Source organism: Protopterus annectens, chromosome 7.part1, assembly GCF_019279795.1.
Source record: "Protopterus annectens isolate FY-2018-M chromosome 7.part1, PAN1.0, whole genome shotgun sequence".
Taxonomy (NCBI): Eukaryota; Metazoa; Chordata; order Ceratodontiformes; family Protopteridae; genus Protopterus; species Protopterus annectens.
Window position 1 is genome coordinate 54,581,925 of NC_056740.1, and position 20,465 is coordinate 54,602,389.

The 20,465-nt window shown below is 41.7% G+C and overlaps 1 protein-coding gene across 1 annotated transcript in view; it reads left to right on the plus strand.

Annotated features, from left to right (window-relative positions):
• ABTB1 (ankyrin repeat and BTB domain containing 1) overlaps positions 1 to 20,465 on the plus strand; it is a 1,282,257-nt gene that overhangs the window by 894,248 nt on the left and 367,544 nt on the right. Inside the window, exon 7 of the mRNA XM_044078542.1 lies at positions 10,661 to 10,777. Within this exon, the coding sequence (XP_043934477.1) occupies positions 10,661 to 10,777 (117 nt within the window). The remainder of the gene's footprint in view (positions 1 to 10,660; positions 10,778 to 20,465) is intronic.

A 20,465-nucleotide genomic window follows, 5' to 3' on the forward strand; every position in this document is an offset into this window, starting at 1 on the left:
TTAGATAATTGCCTGTTGGCACAATCACAGTGCCAAATCCTAGACAGTGCCAGTATTACCATACATTCCTCCATCACACTGGGCTTTCAGTCACCCTTCCCACATTAAGTCTCTCCCTAGGCAGGACAGTGACTTTTCTAGGATCATCCCTGAACATGTAAGAGTACAGAGTCTACCTCTTGAAGGAGTAGTCTCTCAACCTGGTCTTCTGTTTTATACGGCAGTCCATCAGGGACTACATAAATTTTCTGAAGGCTTTGGTTACATGACTTCAGCTGTTTTGATGGTCCCACAAATCAGTTTGTATATGCAGATGATTCATTGGTGTCTGTGGAGCATTTAGAGTCAGCACTCACAACCCCAGAAATGGAGCTTTCAGCATTGCCTCTCATCTAGAGGGAATTCACGTGGTTGGTAGACAAGATGTGCAAGAATGAAAGGAGCAATTTCTTGCTGGAGCTTACCCATTGTCTGACCACCAGTGCCTTGGACTTCACATGGGACACCCAGTTAGGGATTTTTCCAGTTCAATAGCCTTAACACTCCTTAAAAAGGAGTTTGCACATTAAGCTGTAGGATATTTTAGCAGTTGTAATGGCACTCGAGGCTTCAATAATTAGTGGAAGTAAAACAACTACATAATAATGTCATACATAAACAGGAAAAGCGTAAGATCATATCCACTGTGCAGATTGGTAATGCAGGTCTGTGAGGTAGTGGCCCAGTCCAGTCTGTAGTTCAGGGCAGTGTTATCAGCCTTTATAACACAGCAGTGTAGCTGATGGCCTGAGCAGAGCACTAACAAAGAACCACAAATGGAGGTAGCTTTAGAGAGTTTTCCATCAGTCGACAGTCAAACTAGGTATTTCCAGGATGAACTTATTTGCCTCCCTAGTGAATCATCAGCTTCCAGTTTACTGCACAAGGCTTCATTGCAGTGGAGCCTGGAGGGTGCATGCCTTTTCCTTCCAATAGCAACACTGGTTCCTTAAGGTCCCCCACCCCACCCCTCATTCCTTGGGTGATGGCAGAGGTATGCAGGGAAATCTGGTGTTATCCTCATTCCTTTGGTTGTCTCAGACATTGGTAGTTCTCATTGGTGGAGCAAATAGTCTAGGAACCTCTATTCTTCCTGTCATAGGAATAGACTTTCTCACTCAGAGGGCTAGAACCCTGGAAAATCCATACTTGAAGGATATCAGGGTGATGGCTTGGAGAATTTTTTTCACTTAGGGCATGCTAACCATTCTAAAAAATGCCAGTAAACCTATTGTGTTAAAATGGAAAAGATTTTCTTGTTTAGTATAAAAAGAAAAACAAGTACCATTTAATATAGAGGTGTCACTTTTACTTGTTTAGTTTTTGGATCTGTTTGGAGTAGTCTTCTACAAAGATATATATTTCAGCAGTACCTGCTTACCTGTCACTGTCCTCCTTTCTGGCAGGGGATCTTTGGTCAAGCAAGTTCCTAAGGGGAGAGATTCAACTATAGCCACTTAGAAGAGCCCCCCCCCCCATCTGAATTTCAGCGTGGAATGGCTGATCTGATCATGGACCTGTCTGAGGTGATCAGTTCAGAGCTGCTCAAGTTTCTGACCTGGACAACCATCTTCTTGGTGACAGTTACATCTGCCGTAAGGATCTCAGAACCACAAGCCTTTATGGCAAACAAACCAGTTCATGGCCTAAGTTTCTGACCTGGACAACCATCTTCTTGGTGACAGTTACATCTGCCGTAAGGATCTCAGAACCACAAGCCTTTATGGCAAACAAACCAGTTCATGGCCTGTCACAAGAACAGTCAGTCTAATGAAGAATCTTACCTTGCCAAAAGTCATTTCAGAAATGACCCTTAACCAGTTGATCCAGCTGCAGATATTCGAAAAATCCAAGAATAAAAGAGAAGAGAAGAGGATTCTGGATGTCCAGAGACAGTTGTGGCCACTGCTAGACTAGGAACAAGTCTGTCTAGCAAAGGTACTAGTTCATAGGTACTTACTAGGCTATTGCTCCATGAGGGTTTATTGAAGCCTATTTGTAAGTCCTATGAAATTTTTAGCCCTTATATTTTAAGTATATGAATAACCCAGAGATGAGTAAAATGTTTGCACGTTGGCCCTGTCCATGAATGACATGGATGTGAAACCATGGGTGGATTTAGAATTACCTATCCATTCATCCAGATTACGTTTGAATTGTGTAAGGGAAAAAAATTGCTTTGTATGGATCTCTTGAGTAGGTGTTTATGCCCCCTTTGGACTTATGAATGTGCAGTAGGTATGACAGGATAGGGTCTGTTGAGGTGCTGTACACAAGGCAGAGTTTGCCTCTCAATAGCCTGTATGATACCAAGAGAGGACAAGGGCTTTGAGGTGGACTGCATAGTTGCTACAATTTATGCCCTTGATTTGCTCGGTAAGAAAGTGTTGTGGATGAAGAATCTTACCTTGCCAAAAGTCATTTCAGAAGTTACCCTTAAACAGTTAATCCAGCTGCAGATATTCCAAGTTGTATCAGATGTTTGGACAGCTACATGCAGACGTGGGTATTGTACTCAGTGATCAGCTTGATGAGTGCAGAATGCCATGGAATGATGATATCTCTGGACCTGGACACCATACTGTTAGTAATAAGATGTGCAGTGAAAAGGGACTTTATTACATTACTGGATACATGGTGATTTTAGGACAATTTGTTGTCTACTTAGGTTCCCAGGTCGCTAACTACTGGATCAATTTTCAGGGGTGTGTGGTCAATGTGATAGTTTCAAATGACTTCTTACTTGTCAAAGCATGCAACTATACATTTCATGGCATTTAGTTTTAATCTGTGGTTTTGACACCAGTTATTGGTTTGGAAAAGGCCCTCTTGGAGGGTTTTGGTGTCCTGTGGGGGGAGCTTTTGATGGCACCAAGTGTACAGTTATGTGCAAACCATGAATGTGACTGATCTGTGGGTCTGATATGATCAGGAAGAAGTTACAGTTGGTGGACAGCAAAGTTGCTCCATATTGGTAAGGACATTGCCAAGGATTTTATTGCCCCTGGCTTGGGTGTGGACTAACTCTGCCAGAGAGTTTGTTTTAATGAAGTCCAGAAATTTTGGGCATGTCGTCTTGAAGATGTGCAAGTCTCCCAGTTAATGCAGTTAATGGAAGGGTAGCTGAAGTCTCCTAGGGGAATGGTTTTATGGTTAATACATAGTGGCATCTTACTGGTTATGTAAGATGTATGGTCTGAGAGGGCCCTGTAGTTAGCTATGATAAGAGGTTTGGTTAATAGTAAATTGGACTTGGAGGACTTCTATGTCCTTTATTTTGGAGGTGAAACGTCTTTTTAAGACTGTGGAATTACCACTGCCTTTAGGGGCTTGATCTAATGGAGTGGGTCTGAATGTGTGGTAGGCATTGACACCCTACACTGATGAAGTGCTGTCATTGTTGAACCAGGTCTCTGTAACAATGCATATACTGATTTTATTTTTTTTCCAGTGTAAGAAGTGCTTGTAGGGAGTGGAGCATTTTGTTAAGTCCCTAGTGTTGAGCAACAATACCTTTATGTTACCCAGATTCTGTTTTATGTTGGAAGCGTTAGAAGACTGACCTTGCCTAAAAAGGCACTATGGGGGTGGACAAGGTTTTAACTAATATACAGAAGCCTTGGGTGGGATAGGTGCAGGCCATCCCTGGCAAAGCAGTTTGGACTTGTCTACCTATCTCCTCCCAAGCTGACATATATTGTATCAGCTTAGATTAACATCAAAAGCTCAGCAAGTCATTGAAGTCCTTTGTAGTGCGGCATCATTCTTGGTGATGGTAGAATGTTGTTAAAGATAGGTTCATATCTGCCTCAGACACATATTCTGAGAGCTCCATCATCTCCCTCTCCATGTAGCTCAAGGAGGTATATCTGAAGTCATTTACACCCGCATACACTATGACTGCATCATGAGTATTTGTGCTGCAAAGATGTGAGTGCATGCATGTAGTGACAAATCCTAGCACCTGATAGGCAACTGACTGTGAGCCTCTCTTTGCACAGCCTTTTGAGTGGTGCATCTGTGCGTCTCACTATAGAGTTACCTATGACTAGGATATTGGAATGTCTACAGGTTTGCCTTATAGGCTTTTGAATTGACTCAGTGTTACTCTTAGATATATGTTTCATGGTGGGTGATGCCTGTATTGTGCATTTAGGAGGTTCCTTAGGACACTTAAAGTTACTGCACTTAAAGTTACTTTTTAGTCAAATTTGATCGAAAGTTTGTTTGTTTGTTTAATTTAACTGTTGAGGCTGCCCACTAAAGTGTGCTAGCCTGTGTAACTGATTTATCACTGTTTCTGCATTTTCTGTGTGTTTCTATCTAAAAACAAAAAAAAAATCCTTGTTTTCCCGCCTCTCCTCTACTAGTTTAGACCAGTTTACAGGCATTGCTGTATTCTGGGCTGTGGTGTAGTTCCTGTGTTGTCCATTACCTTACTTGGATAGAAGGAAGTTTCTTTGCTCACCAGTGGGAGTGGGGAGCCTTGAGCAGCCTACCTGTCCCTGTAGGAAGCGACCTCAGCACAAGAGCTGTAGTTATTGGTTGTTTTGGACCATTTCTAGCTCTTTTGAAGTTCCCTGTTTAAAATCCGCCTCTGGGCGTTTTTTTCTGGCTATACTACTCAGACAAGCTCCTCGTGGTCCTGCAGAGTGGTCCTAGCTACAGAGAACTCAGAAAAACGACTACTTTCTGGATTTAAGTATTTTTGCTGTTTTTTTAGTTGGAATAGCTTCTCTAGCTTACCCTAAACAAGCTTAAACTGTTTTTTTTTAGCTGTTTGCTGCATTATTTTAAAATCTGCACTTAAAGTTACTTTTTAGTCGAATTTGATCGAAAGTTTGTTTGTTTGTTTAATTTAACTGTTGAGGCTGCCCACTAAAGTGTGCTAGCCTGTGTAACTGATTTATCACTGTTTCTGCATTTTCTGTGTGTTTCTATCTAAAAACAAAAAAATAATCCTTGTTTTCCCGCCTCTCCTCAACTAGTTTAGACCAGTTTACAGACATTGCTGTATTCTGGGCTGTGGTGTAGTTCCTGTGTTGTCCATTACCTTACTTGGATAGAAGGAAGTGTCTTTGCTCACCAGTGGGAGTGGGGAGCCTTGAGCAGCCTACCTGTCCCTGTAGGAAGTGACCTCAGCACAAGAGCTGTAGTTATTGGTTGTTTTGGACCATTTCTAGCTGTTTTGAAGTTCCCTGTTTAAAATCCGCGTTTGCACGGTTTTACGCATAACGCCGGTTAAACTTCTTTTGGCTCCGCCAAGTCTGCTCTTCAAATTTTCCCTTAAGGAAGCTCTACTCTTAGTATAATCAGACTACTCGTTATATTATAAGCCTAGCACTTGTTCTCAAAACTTCTCTACTAAGTAAGCACTCTCGTACTAAGTAAGCACTACATCCACCTACCACCCCTGTGAATATCCACTTCCCTTAAAGGAACAGCAATCCCTTATACTGTTCTAGCATGTCGAGTGGTAGATTACTGGCATCCTCTCCAGTTCAGCTGGTTAATCTGGGTATCTTGAGACAATGCTACAATTGTCTCATGTACACAGACAACCCTCTCCTCCTCCCAACAAACACAAATACATGTGAGAGATGCAACTATATAGCCAAACTGGAGGCTGAACTCTCTCAACTCAGGGCTGGCATGACAGGAGGAGATGGTAACCACACACACAACAAACCCAGTCCCACATAGACCTACCACAACTGCAAACCAAACACATAAAAACACAAAGACATACTCGGAGGCTCTAATAAAAAACTTACCAAAACAACAGAGGCTCCCAAAGCAGACATCCAAAAATCCACCACCTCAAAACAAAACACATGCAACACATACTTCAATAAATCAGTGTGTCAATCAATCACAGCCCTTAAGGCCAAACACCATGCCTGATACACTAGTAATAGGTGACTCTATAGTCAGACACACTGATGTCCCGCTTACCAGACTGAACAAGGAGAGGGTGACTGTGAGCTGCCTATCGGGAGCTAGGATCCGCCACATAACACATGCACTCAGGTCACTCCAAAGCAAGTACAAATATGACTCCGTCATTGTCCATGCTGGCGTGAATGACCGGAGACGTACCTCCCTGGACTACATGAAAAGAGACATAGAGGAGCTCTCTGATTATGTAGCCCAGGCTGGTATGACCCTGAGCAGCATCTTGCCCTCACCAAGAATGATGCCACAATACAAAGACAAGATGATCAGCTTTAATAATTGGCTCAAGTACTGGTGTCATTCTAAGGGGATCCAATGTCTGTCTGCCTGGGATGACATGTTGGACAAGCCACGCTGCCGTCGAAGGGACGCCTTGCACCTGTCACCACTGGGCTTCCGGATATCGGCTAAGGCTCTTGCCACCCGCATAGTGCCTTTTTAGGCAAGGCTCAAAAGACAAACCCACCTCCTTAGAAAACAAAAATGGAAAAAAATTAAGGGTAATGCTGCTCAACGCCAGAAGTCTAAATCTCAAGATGCAGTCACTCGATGCACTCCTCAGTATGGAGAACATCGACGTCTGTGCAGTAACTGAAACCTGGTTCAAGGCTCCTGAGAGCACCCCAGCGCTACCAGGCTATACCTCGTATCATGCTTTTCGGCCCCAAAACCCGGGCCGAACCACAAAGGGAGGGGGAGTGTCCATATTCATCAAGGACACCCACACCTCCAGGTTAGTAGCAACACATGAAGCATCAGAGACCATACAGGTGCAACTAACCATAGGCAAAACTGCTATACAACTGGTAGCATGTTACAGACCACCCTCCCAATCTCAGGAACCCCACTCAGACTTCCTGAAGACATTGGAGGATATGAATGCATCACAAAATACCATCATACTGGGAGACTTCAACTACCTAAACATAGATTGGGTACATTATTCTAGCCCTAACACCCTAGCCCAAAGGTTCCTGGAATTCATAAATTCAAATGCACTGGAACAACTAGTCACCTCTGCCACTAGGGGAGATAATATACTAGACCTGATCATCACAAACATGGGGACAAAATGCTCCACACCGGAGGTATACCCCTCACTAGTGAGATCTGACCACAAACTAATCACCCTGGATATACATATCCCACCTCCACCCCCAGCACAAAAGACCACAGTGAAAAACTTCTCAAAAGCAGACTTCACTCTTCTTAAGACTGAGATGGTATCCTTTAAGCCCACTGGGCCAGTGGATACCACATCCCACAATGCCGAATCCTTCACAAATGCTTTCTATGGACATCTCCAAGAATGCATGGATCATGCAATCCCAAATAAATCCAAGTCCCTCTCCACCAAAGGCAAGCGTCCTGTCTGGTGGACCTCAGCCATTAACAAATTGTATAACAAAAGAAGGAAGCTACTGCACGACAGAGCAAAATCCCATAAAGGGAAGACATCTCTGATCAACATTAGCAGAAAACTACGTTCTCTCATAAAAACATCCAAGGCCAACTTTGAGAGAAAAATTGCTAAGGACACTAAAGATGACCACAAAGCCTTCTTCAGCTATGTTAGAAACCAGGGCGGAAACCTTCAGATATGCTCAGAGTTAGTTCACAACAACAAAAAATACACTGAACCCACAGATATTGCCAACATTCTGGCTGACAGGTTCAGTGCAAATTTCTCCCCTCCCTCACCCCCATTCACAACAACAAAAAATACACTGAACCCACAGATATTGCCAACATTCTGGCTGACAGGTTCAGTGCAAATTTCTCCCCTCCCTCACCCCCAAAAGAAGAAATACTTATCCCAGCTGAATGTAATCTCCCTGTCATCTCAGATGTCCAAGTGAGAACCGCCCTCAACAAAGTTAAAAACACAGCATCAATGGGACCTGACGGTATCCCAGGTTGCGTGCTACGTGAACTCCAAGAGGAGCTAAACCTGCACATAAAAATGCTATTTAACCTTAGCCTTACTACAGGATATGTACCTGAACACTGGCGTACAGCAACAGTGGTCCCACTCCACAAAGGGGGTACCTCTACAGACCGTGGGAACTACCGCCCCATAAGCTTAACCAGCCTGGTCTGCAAAGCTATGGAAAGAATCATTATGGAACTAATAAACAGAGACATAGGGGACCTACAGACACTTGACCCCACCCAGTTCAGCTTTGTAAAGGGCAGATCCTGCCTTTTGAACCTGGTTGACTTTTTCGAAACAGTCACTAGAGACATTGATGAGGGCAAAGCAGTCCATACAGCCTACCTGGACTTGACTAAGGCCTTCGACACAATACCCCACTCAGGCATCATAGATAAGCTCAACAGCTTAAACGTAAACCCTTATGTCACTAGATAGGTTGCAAACTGGCTAAAGGACAGAACCCATAAAGTTAAAATCGCTGGAGCAATGTCAGACTCAAAGCCAGTCACAAGTGGTGTCCCACAGGGATCTGTCCTGGGACCCCTCTTGTTCGGCATTTATTTCTCAGATGTTAAAACAAACATGGGAGGGTTGTGGCTGACAAAGTTCGCAGATGACTGCAAACTAGGCGCTGTAGTCGATACACCAGCGGACACATACATCCTACAAAAAGGCGTCACAGGAACGGACAACTGGTGCCGGAGTCATGGCCTTAAACTAAATGCCAAAAAATGTATAGTCATCCCCTTTGGGAAAAACAAAGTACCCACAAATTATCACATAGACAGCAACCCACTGAGTACGGAAAAAGTAATCAGAGACCTAGGGACCCAAGTCGACAGCGACCTCTCATTTGACACCCACGTTGCCAAAGTGATTAGAAAAACATTCTACCTTGCACACCTTATCATGAAGGGATTCACATCCAGATGTCATTGTACCCCTATACTCCTCCCTCATCAGACCCATGGTTGAGTACAATGCCCCATTTGGTATGTACCTCACCCGGCATTTGCAACAGCTGGAGAGACCACAAAAGTACCTCACCAAGAGGATCAAGAGTCTCCAACATATGTCTTATTCTGCCAGACTAAAGAAACTTCAGCTCTATTCAGTAGCATACCACCTGCTCAGAGGTGATCTCTGCCTGACGTACAAGGCCATGTCCAATCAGGAACTGATGGACATGCTCCACCTCAAAAAATCCAAATCCATCAGGACCACGAGACTAAAGACTTAAACCTCAGCACAAGTATGAATAGGACATGCTGGAGGGATAGATTCATAACCCAGAGGCTTCCCATGCTTTGGAACAAGATCCCAGTTCATGTTAGGCAGAGCCCCTCACTGACTCTCTTCAAGAGAAATCTTGATGAGTGGATGGGAGATCGTAAGTTTACCCCAGGGGTCACGTCTGTGTCACTACTAGACAGGGACACAGTAAACTAATTCTATTATATAAGGGGACCTTCATTGTGTCACTACTAGACAGAGGCACAGTATTCTAAATCTATTCTGTGCATTTTTGTACCATTTCATGGGGTGGCGAAAGCCACATCACTATGGCTAGGCTTACAAATGCCCCAGGGCAGATAGCCTAGTACTAAACTATGAAACTATGAAACTTGTTTCTTAGGTTACAAGGAGACTTTAGGTTTAAGTAGGTTACTTTCGAGAGTCTCAGCATATGTAGGTCTTGTGTATTTGGTCTGAGTTGTGGTTGATTAGTTTGTTGTGGTACTGACAACCTGCATGTTACTTTGTACTGGATTCTTGTGAGAGATTTGCCTGCAATAACATTATATAGCTACATCTCCCAAGTACTGCGTAAGTTTAAGTAATAGGTGGCTGTCAGTAAACAAGAGACAGTTACTACATTGTCTGGGGATGCCTGTTTCAGTTAAAGCTGGCTACAGAGACAATAGGAAAGTGCAAAATAAGTTTCAACTGTTACTAATGTGGGTTGAAGGCTGAATTCGAGCTTATAAGGTTTGTAGTTGATAACTGGAGGTGCTATCTGTCTGGTAGTGGAGATAGTGCTGGTCTCAACGCAGCTAATAATTATCCTTTGCTTCTTCTTTCACCAGAAGCAGAAGCAGAAGAATAACACTGATCCCGAACGGTTTCCTGAGAAGTAATATTAACCCAGATATTTATGGATTCAGTACATTTGCTGTTGTCTTCTCTTATTAGGTATCTTGCAGAGAACCTGCTGTATTTGGACACAACAGAAAGCCAATTTGTACAAACCCTGGGCTTTCACCAAAACTGCAACAAGACTATTCAGTGAAGTCCCATACACACTGCCCTTATCAGAGACCAGCAGGATCCAATGTCCCTCTGCCCTCTGTCTCGCCAGTAGTAAAGCAGTTGCAGTAAGTCCAGACTCCTAAGAAGCAATTTATGACTTTCCAGTGAACGCCAATCACTAGGAATGTTAAGAAATAATGTCTCTCTAGCTTTATGGTGCTGCACTACTCACGTCTAATATGTGTGCATTACAGTATATGTGTTCAAGACTGTTCACTCCAATTCTTGAGACAGAATTTAAAACACTGCATCTCTGATAGTGGGAGGCACAGTGACAGAAAGTGTGATTTATCTTGGAGCTGTATTCTTCTGTCTTTGTAGTCATCATCAGTAGTACTTTGTATAGCTAATTTGAAAAAAAAAAAAAAAGCTTGTTTCTAAATGATGTGTTGCATTATGCAGTTAACATTCTCTTTTTAGGTCACATGGATATTGATGTGGAGTATGTAGATGACTGCAAACGACTGGCTAAGCAATGCAAACTTCAGGATCTCATTGATGAACTAGAAAACAAGTGCAAGCAAGTGAATGAATTTGGTATGCTTTTGTGTTTTTATTTTTAACTTGAATATAATGTATAGGAATGTCTTGCATATTTTAAGAAGTCAGTGGCAGCTTTTTAATTTCATCTTCATGGTATGTCACTGCATGCCATATTTCCACAGCAGAAGCCCATGGCATAGCTTTCTAGTTCTATGTCCTACAATCTTCAAGTCTTTTATTGAGAGCATTATTGTTTGCCAGCCATTGACATTTTTTGAGTGCCAGTGTTTGAAGAAGAATTTTGCTGACAGACATCACATTGTCGGTATATGCTTTTGTGGTCTAACGGTGATATTTTGGACTTTAGGACTTAACTTCTGTCTGATGGTGAAACAGGCATTGTAGAGTTCCCAGTGGAGTAGAAAATATTTGCTTTAGTTTAGACTTGTATGTTTTCTTTGGTGCCCAGATTTGTCAGGATTTTCATTAATTAATGATGAGGATCTGAAAAACAAGTCTTTGTTCTGGCACTGATATGTCGCCCCTCCACCTTTCCTCTGTGAGTTGCTTGGAGTTTTTTTAAGGTAACTTGGCATTAAACTAATCTACCCTGACCCATTTCTCCTACCCTGCACTCTTGTTTTCATGTATTTTTCAGTGCACTGGGTTGACCTGCTTACCATGGCTCTCTGCTGCGTAGATGGTACTTCATCTTTCATTGCTGAGCCCTACAGTTTATTCTTTATGACACATGTTGCCAGACGTGTTCTAAGTGGACTATGCTGTGTTTATATCTTTATTGTTGGGCATTTCTTGGGTCCTAGTCCAGCAAACTGTAGTTTTCAGGCAGAAGAGCAATGCCTTTCATAGTTGGGCTGTATAATAGTAATTTTTCCATTCATTCATATTTTCATAAAATTTATTTCATGTTTGCAGAAATTAATGACTCATCTTACTTATTATTCCTATGAATACTGTCTAAGGAAGAAGAAATAGAGAAGTTTGTGATTTCTGCTTCTTCTTATGGACCTGCCCTCTGTGTTGTTAAGAGGGGTGCAGATGGAAACCTTGAGTATATTTTTCTCTTTCTTCTCATACTTTACAGTTCTTTTATGAAGAACTAATGATGTCTTTCATATAGAAGATGCAATATTCATAACAGTGGGGATCCCCTGCCACTGTTGGCCTGATGTCCAGTCAGTATTTCAAAGCCTTTAGGTTGCCTTAATTACATTACACGTATGCTGCTTGCGTAATGTAGGGCATAAACGTGATGTTCGAATGTACAGTCCTCAGAACTTTTTTTGCCACCAGTCCGAACATCATCTCTGATTATTTGTCTGATCATTCGAGTTGTTGCTGGTGTACCTAGTCATTCAGATAAGTGCCTTGTTGGGGATTTTTGCTTATTCTTTTTGCTTTTGTATTGTTGTGGGGTTTCATGTCATTCAGAAAGGGTAAATGCCAGTGTGGGAGGCAGAGTCCTTATAAAGACTGTCACGAGCAGTGCTTGTTTTGTTTAGGTGCTTTTCATGATCATACATTCCCGCAATATTTGTAAGGCTTTTGTGCCAAAGACCTTACTTAGTCATCTTTCAGCCCTCGCTGTTTATCTAGAAAACCAGCATCTAAAATGTTTAGCAAAAGACACTATGGAGGGTACTTCCTAGCCTGAGGGTCAGCCATCTTTGAAGATGAAGAACAAAAATGTTAGGTCGGATTCTTCGGCTGTGCCTCCTACATCAGACATCTCTCTCGAGGCTGATGAAAGCCTGGAGGTTCACCTGGTTCCTGGTTTGGATTCTTTTGGCATGACCATTTCAGAGGCTGGCATGGCTCCAGCTGCTCAAACATCCTCGGAGACCTTGCAGACATCCATTTCAGACATTTGGGGGAACCACGGCTGATTATCACCAAAGGGCCTAGGGAGGTTCCTCAGATACAGGTGAGGCAGGAAGTCCTGAGTGCAATTATTGAGTGTAGGCCGACATTGGAAACTTCTGTGTTTCATTAGGTAGATATCCTCTTAAAAAAAGAAGCAAAAGACAAAACATGTTTCTTCTCATCCCAAGGACGCCCAAAGTGAATGGCAGAATTTTACACAGAGCTTATTGAATGCCCTTATGGCCTTGAAGCCCCTTTAGGAGGTCTCTGTTTTGGCTCCCCCTTGGTCATCTTTCCCCTCTGAAGAGATCTAGGGATCAGGATTCCTCAGTAGAAGAGGAGGATTTGGATGAGGAATCCATGGCCTATTCTATCCAGATTCCTTCTCCTCTCCAGTATAGTTCTGAGGAAGAAGAGTCTACTAGTCCCAAGTCTCCTTTTGAGGAGATTTCTTTTGGGTACCATTGCCATGATGATGGAGTTCTTTAAATGGGGATTGTTCCCAGGTGTTTAAAGTGCAGAGGAGATATTATGAGCTCCTTCATATTGAGTCTCTCAGACCCTCTGCTGCTGCTCCTATTTTGGCTGCTTTACTGGATGCTTTTTCTTCAGCTTCTCAGCCCCTGCTCCCAAGAAATCAGACCAGTTTTGTAACGTGCCTGATGACTGTAAATTCCAAGTGCCCATCTGCTGACCCTACGATGGTCTCTTGGACATTTGATAAGTCTTCTAAATTGCTTTCCTCAACTAAATTTCTTCCTTCTGATAAGGACAGCAGAACCTTGGAAAGGCTGGGTAAGAAGGTTTGAAGGTTTGTACTTCAGCCACCATAGCCTTTCAGGCTGTTAATTATCAGACTCGTATGACCAGCTATGTTTTGGCTCACCTTTCTCAGGCTTGTCAGGTTATTTCTGCCCTTCCTGATTCTGAGGGTAAGACTTCTGCCTTATCTTTGTTAGCGGCTTCTTCTCAGTTAGCTCGCCATTCCATTAAGTGTAGTTACGATGCAGCAGATGCTTCCTCTAGGGCTGCTGTTTCAGGATCTGTTTTGAGGAGTTATTCGTGGCTACAGCTTCAAACTCTGCCTGATAATATTAAGGCTAAATTGATGGATGCTCCACTGGACAGCAAATGTTTGCTTGGTACTTTTGCTGATGATTTGTTCAAGTCTTTGCAGGAGAAAGGCAATGAGTTACAAGATCTGAAACATATTTTTGTTTCTCCAGTGCCTAAGTTCCAGAAGAACTACTATACTAAACCAGCTTTTGTTAGAGGGCAATCTCATCCTCCTCCTAAAGGCAGGAAAGGGGGTAGGAAGGTTTATTCAGCTAAATCTACTCAGACTGCTCCTGCTCATAAGCCTTCCTTTCCTGATAAACCCGGTGATGTCTGGCTATCCCACTCTTCCCAGCCACATTCTTCCTTCAGTTCATCTTTCTCTGTCTCTTCCTGTTTGGTTAAGCAGAACCCAAGATTCTTGGGTTCTTTCCATCATTCGCCAGGGGTATCTCCTGGTTTGAAAATCTCTTCCCCCCACTTCATGGGCATTCCACAGCCAGCTCAAGAACAGTTACGCTTTTTTCCAGATGTGTTTCAGGATCTTTTGATTCAGGGAACTATTCAAGAGGTTCCAGCTGCTCAAAGGGGGGAAGGGTTTTATTCCAGTATGTTTTTGGTCCCCAGAAAAGGGGACACTTGGAGACCCATTCTGGATCTGTCTCACCTGAATACTTTTCTGAAGGTTCCTTCCTTTTGAATGTTATCCCTTCAGACCTTGTTCCCTTTGTTTCCTCAGGCTTTTCTGTTTTTTTTTTCTGGATATCAAGGACGCTTACCTCCGTATCCCTATTTATCCCCCTTTTCAGGACTTTTTATATTTCTTTGTTGCTTCCTGGCATTTTCAGTGCTATGCTTTGTCCTTTGGCCTTTCTGCTGCCCCAAGGGTACTCACCAAATGCCTAGCTCCTGTGATTGCTTTTTGCAGGATTCAGGGGATCCAAATATTTCCTTACTTGGACAATCTTCTGTTTCAGGCATCCTCTCCAGATATCTTTTTACAAAATCGTAATTGTGCCATTTCCCTTCTGCAAAGCCTGGGGTTTACAATAAACTTCAGAAAGTCTTTTCTGACTCCTTCTCAAGACCATGTTTTACTGGGGTGCAGGATTCAGACAGTGCTTATGCTGACATCTCTGCCTCCTCCGAAGGTCTTGACTCCCATTTCCTTCTTTCACAATCTTCTTCCTCTTGCCTCTGACACAGCAAGGGGGTTTTTGAAAGTTCTGGGATTTTTGGCATCCACCATCCCTGTGCTCCCTCTAGCCATACTCCACAACAAAAAATTTCACTGGTTTCTGAAGTCAGTTTGGGTTTAACATGTAGAACCCCTCGACTTTGTAGTTCCTTTTCTTCCTTGTCTAAAGAAGGAACTTCACTGGTGGATTCAGCAAACCCAGGGCTCCTCTTTCATTCCCCCCTTTTCCCTCTCAGGAGTTGATCACAGATGCCTCAGATGTGGGATGGGGAGCAGCTTTTGGCTCCCTAAAGGTGCAGCGGATGTGGGTGCCTTTTCAACAGAAAGAACACATCAATACCAAAGAGATGAGAGCTCTTTTGCTAGTGCTTCTGGCTTTTCATCATCTTTTTCTCATTAGGAACTCTCAAGGTATTTACAGACAATACCACAGTGATGTGGGGGGAGGGGGGTCAAGATCTTATCTTCTGTGCTGGTTGGCAGTCCTGTTGTGGTATCTGGCTGTCCAGTATCATGTGGCTCTTCAAGCAGTTTAGATTTCCTCAGGTCAAAACATTGTGACAGACACTCTGAGCAAGTCCTTAATTCAATCTCACAAATGGATGCTTCACGGGGATGTGTTTCTGGACATTGTCACCAGTGAGGTACCTCCCAAATAGATCTGTTTGCATCTCCTCTGAACAGACAACTTCCTCTATTTTGTGCCAAGAGTCCCAGGTCCTCTGGTTTGAAAGGTGGATACCCTATCTTTTTCTTGGAAGGGGATGTTTCTTTATGCATTCCCTCCCCTTCCCCTCATTTCAAAAGTCCTGTTCAGCGAGATACTCCCAAAATCTTGTTGGTGACTCTCCTTTGGCTGTGACAGCACTGGTTCCATTTTCTTCTGCATTTAGCCAAGGGTAGTCATCACAGGTTACCTCACAGGGTGGAGCTACTCGCACATGACAAGGGATCTCTCATCCATCTCCACCTGTCCATTCTTCAGCTGACACTGTGGGTGATAGGATTTTGATTTTGCATAGACACCTTTTTTCTGAGGACGTGCTTAGGGTTCTGCAGGAGGCCAGAAAAACCACTACTAGGAAATCATACTTATCCAAATGGAAGAGGTTTTCTGTTTTGTGTCTTTCTCATAACCTGGATCCACTTTCTGTGGATGTTCCTTTGGTTCTGTCCTATCTTTGTGAATTGCTCAATGCTTGTTTGACCTATACTTCTGTTAAGGCTCATTTATCAACCTTCTCTGCTTTTTTTTTCTTTTCTTCTCCTTTCACTTCCAGATTTGAAGCTAAACAATTTCTTAAAGGCGTCCTTCATATTAGGCCTCCCAGGAAACCTGTTCCTCCTCCCTGTATCTTAATTTTGTTTTGGAAAAATTGACTCTGGCTCCTTTTGAGCCTGTTGCGTCAGCTTCCTTGCAGCATTGCTCTTGGAAGACTATTCTTTTGTTGGCCCTTACTTCTGCCAGGTGGGTGTTTGAGTTTCAAGCCCTTATGGCTTGTCCTTCTGTTTTGGTGTTTCATAAGGATATGGTGTCCTTGCATACTAATCCTTCTTATATGCCTAAGATGGTTAATAAGTTGTCTCTTAATCAGTCTGTTCATTTGCCCCCTTTTTCCCCTGTCTGCAATCTGTCACTGAGAGAGTGCTGCACACATTGAATGTGCAAAGACAGCTCGGATTTAAATTGGATAAGACTAAGACTGTTAGGAAATCTAATCAGTTGTATGTCTCTCTTCATCCTAGGTCTCTAGGGTTAGCTGTAGCCAAGCAAACGGTTTCTTCTTGGATCTCAAAAGCTGTTTCATTTTGTTATTCTTTTCATGGTAAAAGCTTTTTTTTCCTATTAAGGATCATTCTGTTAGGGCTGTGGCTTTTCTAGTGCTTTTTTAAGGGTTTGGGTACTATATCTGTTCTTCAGACAGCTACCTGGACTTCTGTGCATATTTTTACTAAGCATTACAAGTTGGATGGAATCTCCAGAGCTAGAGCTGGTTTTGCTAGGGCCATTCATGAGGCCTTTCTAGAGGGCTCTGCTAGTCCTTTCCCCTCCCAGGATTCTTCATGAGCTTTGTCACTCTCCATACTATTATGACTACTGCAACAGTGATATGGAAGGACATAGTACCATTGTAAAAAATCTTAACCATGACAGTAGATGTCCTTCTCTTCACTGTTGCAGTATTCACTCCCTGCTTCCGCTTCCTGGTTCATTTTTCTTCTGGATGTACTGATTACCTCTCTTTTCCTTGAACTGGCATTCCTACTGGGGCTCTCATTTCTGAGGATGGTATGTCTGGATGTTACCTTTATGCCCTATGTTAAGCAAAGAGCATATGTATGATGTATGGAGTACCTTAAGGTATTGATATACGTCAGAACACCCTTGGCAGGGGACCCCCCACTGGTATGAGTACTTCAGCAGTGAAAAGAAGGACATCTGCTGTTATGGTAAGATTTTACACAACTGTATTATCGCATGGCTCTGAGATCATTGTTTGCATCAATGTGATTTTGAAGCGTATAACTTGAGCACAGATTATTTTATACATGACTAGTTGAACATTATACAAAGAGTAATGTCAAAGTAAATGAGTATTCTGTACTGCTTTGCAAAGAGGGTGACTGCCACCCTGTTAATTCTTCCATATTAATAGTGAATATAGAAAGAAAGGCAGATATGTTTATTGCGATTAAATTGTAATGTTAGAGATATGGCAGCCACCTTATTGTATTACTGCTATCTTGCATGTGTTTTTGTATCTAATTTATGCAAATAATTTTATACTTTAGCATGTTCCCAGTCGCTTGAAGCAGTAGTCTTTATTTATGTAGATGATGGTCTCAGGGCTAAACACCTGGTGGCGTGAAAGTTGGCTCTAGGTGATTGTCATTGTTAATGTGAAACCCCGACCCTGTGAACAAAATGGAAAAAATGGAGTGTTGATGCCACTGTCAGTCCCATTCACAGAGCCTAATGGATTTTTGGAGGCCCATATCCTTTATTGTTTGCTCCTTTTTGTTGACTGATAAAAGTACTGCTATTGCTGCTGGGTACTTTACTGATTATTGATAAATTTGTGTTTAAAAAGAAGTGAAATTTGTATTAATATCTTTAGGTCAGCCTTACTACTTGGTAGTTGGCTATGGACCTCCATTTTATTTTGGTGACTAATTACATTCAGATATTTTTGTCTGGTATAGATAATGACTTTTGTTACTGTTTGTGCCTCTAGTTACCAGAAGCCTTGGTTGTCCATTGCTTTTTTTTGGCATCCTCATCCAGTTCAGAACTGTGCAGCCTGGCAGATTCTTTATTAATTTATGTATATATATCCCCCTCCCTTCTATTTTGTTGGTTCTGAGAATCTGTTCATTTTTATGTTTGCTAACCAGGAAAGTTGAAGGTTCATGGAAGAAATGGAGGAAATGTCAATATGCATAATAGTAATAATATAATAAATAAAAACTATATAAAAAGCAATACAAGATATGTAGTTATTGTAGTAACTTATAAACATAATAGTAACATAAAGTAAATAATAAACATGAATTATAAAAAGTCAACTGTGGCAAAACTTGCTTAACAGTAACAAATGCTATTAATTAATTGCAGAGTTGTACTTAGAAAATGACACTGTCATAAGCAGTATTCGTTTGTTCAGTTTTTCATAAATCCATTTTTATTTATTTTTTAAATGGAATAAGCAATGCAAATAATCCAAAAATATAACAACATAAACCAGTGCAAAATACAACATAAACCAAGTTATGTATAGCACCAGATGGCTCAAGAGAGCATGTTTGAGGCCTCCAGTGGTTGTAGACCCAATGCTGAAACATTATTTGCTATTAAAAATGTCATATAGAAAATGCATGTTGATTTCTAAAGTTGAAAAATACCTTATATGTGAAAATTAAATAGACTTCTAATCAAATGTAGTTATGTAAGTCTATCCTGATGACATTGACTACCTTCAAATGAGTTAATGGGTGCTTATAAAATTCCTAATAGTGTATTCAAGTTCAAATGTTTAAATATTCTGTAAGCAAACAGTTGAATGAGGGTTGAGCCTACGAATCCCTCAATGTAATACCAAAATTGACTCTTGAACCTGTCGTTCACATTGGTTTTCCATATGTGTGCTATAGCTTTCTTAATAATACTAGAGAGCACTCATTTGGTTTATAGGTGACCTAGTGAACAATTGTGTTAGGAACCTTTAAGCTCAAGAATATAGGAGTTCCAAATGAACTCACTATTTTTGTTGAAAATAAATTTCCATTGTGTTGCTGCTTTCTTCCAGGAAGTATTTGGCCCTCTGACATGCCCAAAACATGTAATGTAAATTTGCCCTTGATGCTCTGCACCTCCAGCATTTATCATCAGCATTCATGCTTTATGCCACATACCTTGCAGTTCTTTATGATTGGCAAATCACCCCCACCCCCACACACACACACACACAAATCCTGGCAAATTGTTCTTCCAACTTCTTTAGCAAGACTCTGGCATTGGAGGGTATTTGTCTGACTTTTGTTTAATCCTGTGTCATTGCTTTTGCATTCCTAGTAAGTAAGTAATTGTTTTAATCAGCAAACTAGACACACTTTCTTGGGGGGAATAAATTCCCTGATGTGTATAGAGTGTAAATCTGCTTCCGTGACTTAATTCTTAGACCTCTCCAAGTGGCTTGTTCTTCCATGGGAATTCATTGGATGACCAGTGGGTATACCTTTTCAGATGGGCTCATTAATCAGTTTTTATTCTGTATAACAAAGCTCCCCCTAAATACATAAAAAGTGTACTTTTTGAGCACTCTTTTATTTTCAATCTTTAAAACATTTTACTATTAAATGTAATTAACACTAGTGTTAAGAATGCTAGATAGTATGTTACTAAGCAAAATAGTTGGTTTCTTGCTAATTTGACATGCACAACTAAATGGGTGATTGCCAGCACATGTGCATTAGGGGAATTTGTGTGTTTGTGTTAGTGGTCTCTGGTGTCAGTATTATTATCACATTGATCTTGATATAGTATTGCCAGCCTAGTTTTGTTTAGGCAGCTAGACAGATTCCCTCTTTTGAGGTTGCTGTCCTTCAAAAAGGACCCCAGTGATGAAGAAACACAGTTGAATGTCCCCATTGAAAAGAGAGTCTTTGAAAAAGGTGGAAGATGAACCATCACCAATGTTGATACAGAAGGAGAAAAAAAGGTTCATCACTGTGAAAAGTCTCTAAACAAGGATTTCAGCCAAAACAAAACTTGAGTTGTAGATTGACGTCAGCTGGTAAATCATAGGTATGTATCCCACAAAGTGATGGAGACTGTTTTATTAAACAAAGATGGCCAGATACTATTGCTACACATACCTTTTTAGTGCACAAACCATTGCATGGTTCAGCACCAGTACAGGCTTCATGTTTTACCTTGTTACTTTTCACACACACACATACATAATTACTCCTGTATTTCAAAACCACTTACAGAATAGCCTTTTTACAAGTGAGTCATGTGAATCAGTAGCAAAAAGTGTGTTTATTCCAGAATTGCAGTTTTTCTTCCCATTTGTATGTCTTGGTAACTTGCACAACTCCCAC